At 45.1% G+C, this 4,055-nt stretch overlaps 1 protein-coding gene across 1 annotated transcript; it reads left to right on the top strand.

Annotated features, from left to right (window-relative positions):
• On the top strand, nt 1-1,925 carry LOC127776635 (tRNA dimethylallyltransferase 9). The gene has a single exon (XM_052303120.1). It carries the CDS (start codon nt 109-111, stop codon nt 1,360-1,362), a length of 1,254 nt encoding a protein of 417 aa, XP_052159080.1. The 5' UTR covers nt 1-108; the 3' UTR covers nt 1,363-1,925.
• The last annotated feature ends 2,130 nt before the right edge of the window (nt 1,926-4,055 follow it).

Consider the following 4,055-nt stretch of genomic DNA (forward strand, 5'->3'; position numbering starts at 1 on the left):
CCTCTTCCCTTCCCTTCCACACGAAGCCGCCGCCCGCCGGCCGGACGCCCAGAACCAGAAAGCTCCTCCTCCTCCTCCTCCGCGCGCCATCAGATCTCCCAGTGCGGTATGCAGTATGGATGCAGGCGCCCCGCCGTGTGGAAGAGAAGTTGGTCCCCGGCTGCCGCCGCCGCCACCAAGAACAAGGTCATCGTCATCTCTGGCCCCACCGGCGCCGGCAAGACCAGGCTCGCCTTGGACCTCGCCAAGAGGCTCTCCGGGGAGATCATCAGCGCCGACTCCGTCCAGGTCTACCGGGGCCTCGACGTCGGCTCCGCCAAGCCCTCCTCTTCCGACAGGGCCGCCGTGCCGCACCACCTCATCGACATCCTCCACGCCTCCGACGACTACTCCGCCGGGGACTTCTTCCACGACGCCCGCGCAGCAACCGACCACCTCCTCGCCCGAGCCCGCGTCCCCATTGTCGCCGGAGGGACTGGCCTCTACCTCCGCTGGTACATCTATGGCAAGCCCAGTGTCCCGCAGTCTTCCATGGACGTCACTTCCGCCGTCTGGTCCGAGCTCTCCCGCTTCCGGGACACCGGCCGCTGGGAAGAAGCCGTCGACCTGGTTGCCAACGCCGGCGACCCCAAAGCTCGGGACCTGTCAGTCAACAACTGGTCAAGGTTAAGGAGAAGCCTTGAGATCATCAGGTCTTCAGGCTCACCTCCCTCTGCCTTCTCCTTGCCCTACAATGCTTACAATCTCAATCACCACCGTCGTCTCAGTCTCACCAACCAAGCCGATCAACCCACGGAGCTGGAGCTGGACTACGACTTCCTCTGCATCTTCCTCGCGTGCCCACGCGTTGAGCTCTACAGATCAATCGATCTGAGGTGCGAAGAGATGCTGGCCGACACAGGTGGCCTACTCTCTGAAGCCTCCTGGCTCCTCGACATCGGCTTGAGTCCTGGCATGAACTCGGCTACCTGCGCAATCGGCTACAGGCAAGCCATGGAGTACTTGCTTCAGTGTAGGCACAACGGAGGCAGCAGCTCCCCACAAGAGTTCTTGGAGTTCCTGACCAAGTTTCAGACTGCCTCCAGGAACTTCTCAAAGAGGCAGATGACATGGTTCCGCAACGAGAAGATTTACCAGTGGGTTGATGCCTCGCAGCCTTTCGACGCCATTGCGCAGTTTATCTGTGATGCTTACCATGACCGTGCTGCAAGGCTGGTTCCTGATTCACTGGAAATGAAGAGGGAGAGTTGCAGGCACGAGAGCCGTGATCTCAAGACCTACCGTTCTGAGAACAGGGTGTTCCGTGGGGATGATGATTGTTGCCACGTTTTGGATTGGATCACAAGGACACAGAGGAAGTGACCTCTACTGCTCTCTCTTGTTATCTCTTTTTTTTCTTCCCCCTCTTTTCCCGCCAGGAAACTATCCTGCTGCTGTGTTTGGAGATGTTACAATAGGAAATTTCAGCCTTTTTTTGTCAGAAAAATATAGATACTTGTTTTGCAAATGTTATACCAAAAGTGTTTTCAACTTTGGAATTCAATGAAAATTCACTAGTGTTTCTTCAGCATATTTCTGTCTGTATTAACTCTATGAAAAGAAGATATATGACATTACAGCTTAGAGGGTGTTTTGCTTGTGAATGTGAGCATGGAGTTTGCATGGTCTGAAACTGAAGTTGGAAGCATCACAAATTTTGTGAGATTCAGAGTACTAAACAGATGGGAGACTTCACTTCACTTCACTTGCCGTGTTACCTGTATCACTCTTGCTCGGTTGTGGACGCTGTTTGTCAACCTTCTTGTACTTGTGCTGCAGCACGGCAATGTGGTTAATACTAATATTTTTGTATCTGAAATCTCCCGTAGTGCTTAGTGCTGTATTTGTCAAAGCATTGTACCCATTACTGAAGAAGATGTGCAAAACCAAAATGTGTTGCTGTCTGCGGTCGCATTATCTTCCTGCTTTCCCCCAATCAAACACTATCTGCAATTTGCAATGGATAAGAGATAAAAACAAAACATAGCAAAAGGAAGAAAAAGAAAACGGCCGGGAGATTGAAAGATGACTTGTTGGGCTACCAGCCATGTCTGATACCCTGATGCATCATGCATATGGTACTCTCAAGCAACCAACGCACAAGTGGCAGCAGAGTACATATAATTCTATCCCCTTGTGTAAGGCAACCGTTGGCATCTGATCTGAGTATACTACTACCTCCGTATTTTAATGTACGACGCCGTTGACTTTTCGACAATGTTTGACCATTCGTTTTATTCAAAAATTTTGTGTAAATATGAAAATATTTATGTCATGCTTAAAGAACATTTGATGATGAATCAAGTCATAATAAAATAAATAATAATTACATAAATTTTTCAAATAAGACGAATGGTCAAACATTGGGAAAAAAGTCAGCAGCGTCATACATTAAAATATGAAGGTAGTACAACATATTGTGCCAGAAGAAGTTCCTCTAATTACCCAAACTGACATGGTATATGTTGCCCTGAAACATGTTGTAAGGCAAGGTCAATGGATTCAATTGGAAGTCAGATTAAGGATTAAGTAGTTAGCACAACTGCAATTGAAGGACCAGAATATATACAAGGTTGAATGATTGCACGTGCTCTGGACTAGCTTTCTGGTCAGCTCTTTGGACGGTCACAAGCTCTGAATATAACAACTGGTGCACTGCGTTTTATTTTCTTGCTGATCGATCATTAGTCAGGGATCCAACGTTGCCAATGATCTGTAGCACAACTAAGGAGATCATCATCATATATATGATGGTGCGGTTGTAACCGCGTGTGCACCTAACTAAGGAAAAAGAAACATGTCATTTTCGGCTGTAGCAGAGAAAGTTGCAGGACAACCCAAAATATGTATAGCCAACAGGAATACTGTTCCAAATCTTATGGTTATATGCAATGATACCCACCAAACATTTTGGAGGGATGCACTCGACATAATTTGCTCTCCATGAAAAAGGCAGGAGAGAAGGAAAATGCAGAAAAGACAGTGCAAAAGCAGTGGTGTCATGTGTGTGCCCACCTTGATGTAAAGCACCAGCTCTTATAGAGCTTCAAAAGCGTGAAGATTCTTTGTCAAACAGCAAGGTAAGTACTAGTGCTTGTCAATACTTTTTGAAGAAAATAGGCCCTCCAAGGAGCAGCATTTGTTTTATGCCTACATGCTTACTCTTGCTATACGAGTACATATGAGTAGTACATCATTTCAGGCCTGCTTGCTAGAGCTGCAAGAAGGAAGGAGCTGCAGATGCTCACAAGTCATGATTAAGGATTAATATTAATGCCGAAGCTTTTGCTAGGTCTTCATTTTTTCCTTTTAAATTTTTTTTGGGGGGGGAGATAGAGGGGATTGATCTGGTGATGCTTGGTAGGTAGCCATCCATATGATACGTACTCCAAGGTATAGTAGTAAGCCAAGTTTGATTGACCGGTATTAGTCAGGAGAAGTGTCAACGAAAGAAAGAGCATGCAGGACTCACTCACATCACACGTCGTAGTGTTGTTCTCTGTATGTAGGAGTAATTAAACTTGGTCAAATAAAGGACGAGTAGTGTGTGTGGTTAGGCATAGATTTGGCTATGGTAAAATCACCAGGTGTACAAAGGTCAATCAACAAATTTTAAAAGTCTATACACTTATTTAGCACAACAATTCTGGATCCACTATCTTCTGTTAAATAAAAGGGGTAAACATTTGCTTCATTTTTTTAAAAAAAAGGGACAAAAATGAAAATATAAAAAACACGGTAAAATCAATATTAGATATCAAAATAGGGGTTGGTTTTAAGATAGCTTTGAGGGAATTTAATGGAACTGGAGCTACAGAGTAGTTTTTATCTACCAAAATATATAGAAGGATTAATATGTAGGAGTACTAACCACGTGTATTGCTGCAGGAAATTGTAGATAAAAACAGGTAAAAGGATATTTTTTAAACAAATAAACAAGAATAATCAGTAATAATTACATTCTAATTCGATAAGTTATACTGAAATAATAGGGAGTTATAACTGTACATCATAAT

The sequence above is a fragment of the Oryza glaberrima genome, chromosome 6 (genome assembly GCF_000147395.1).
Source record: "Oryza glaberrima chromosome 6, OglaRS2, whole genome shotgun sequence".
NCBI classification, from domain to species: Eukaryota; Viridiplantae; Streptophyta; class Magnoliopsida; order Poales; family Poaceae; genus Oryza; species Oryza glaberrima.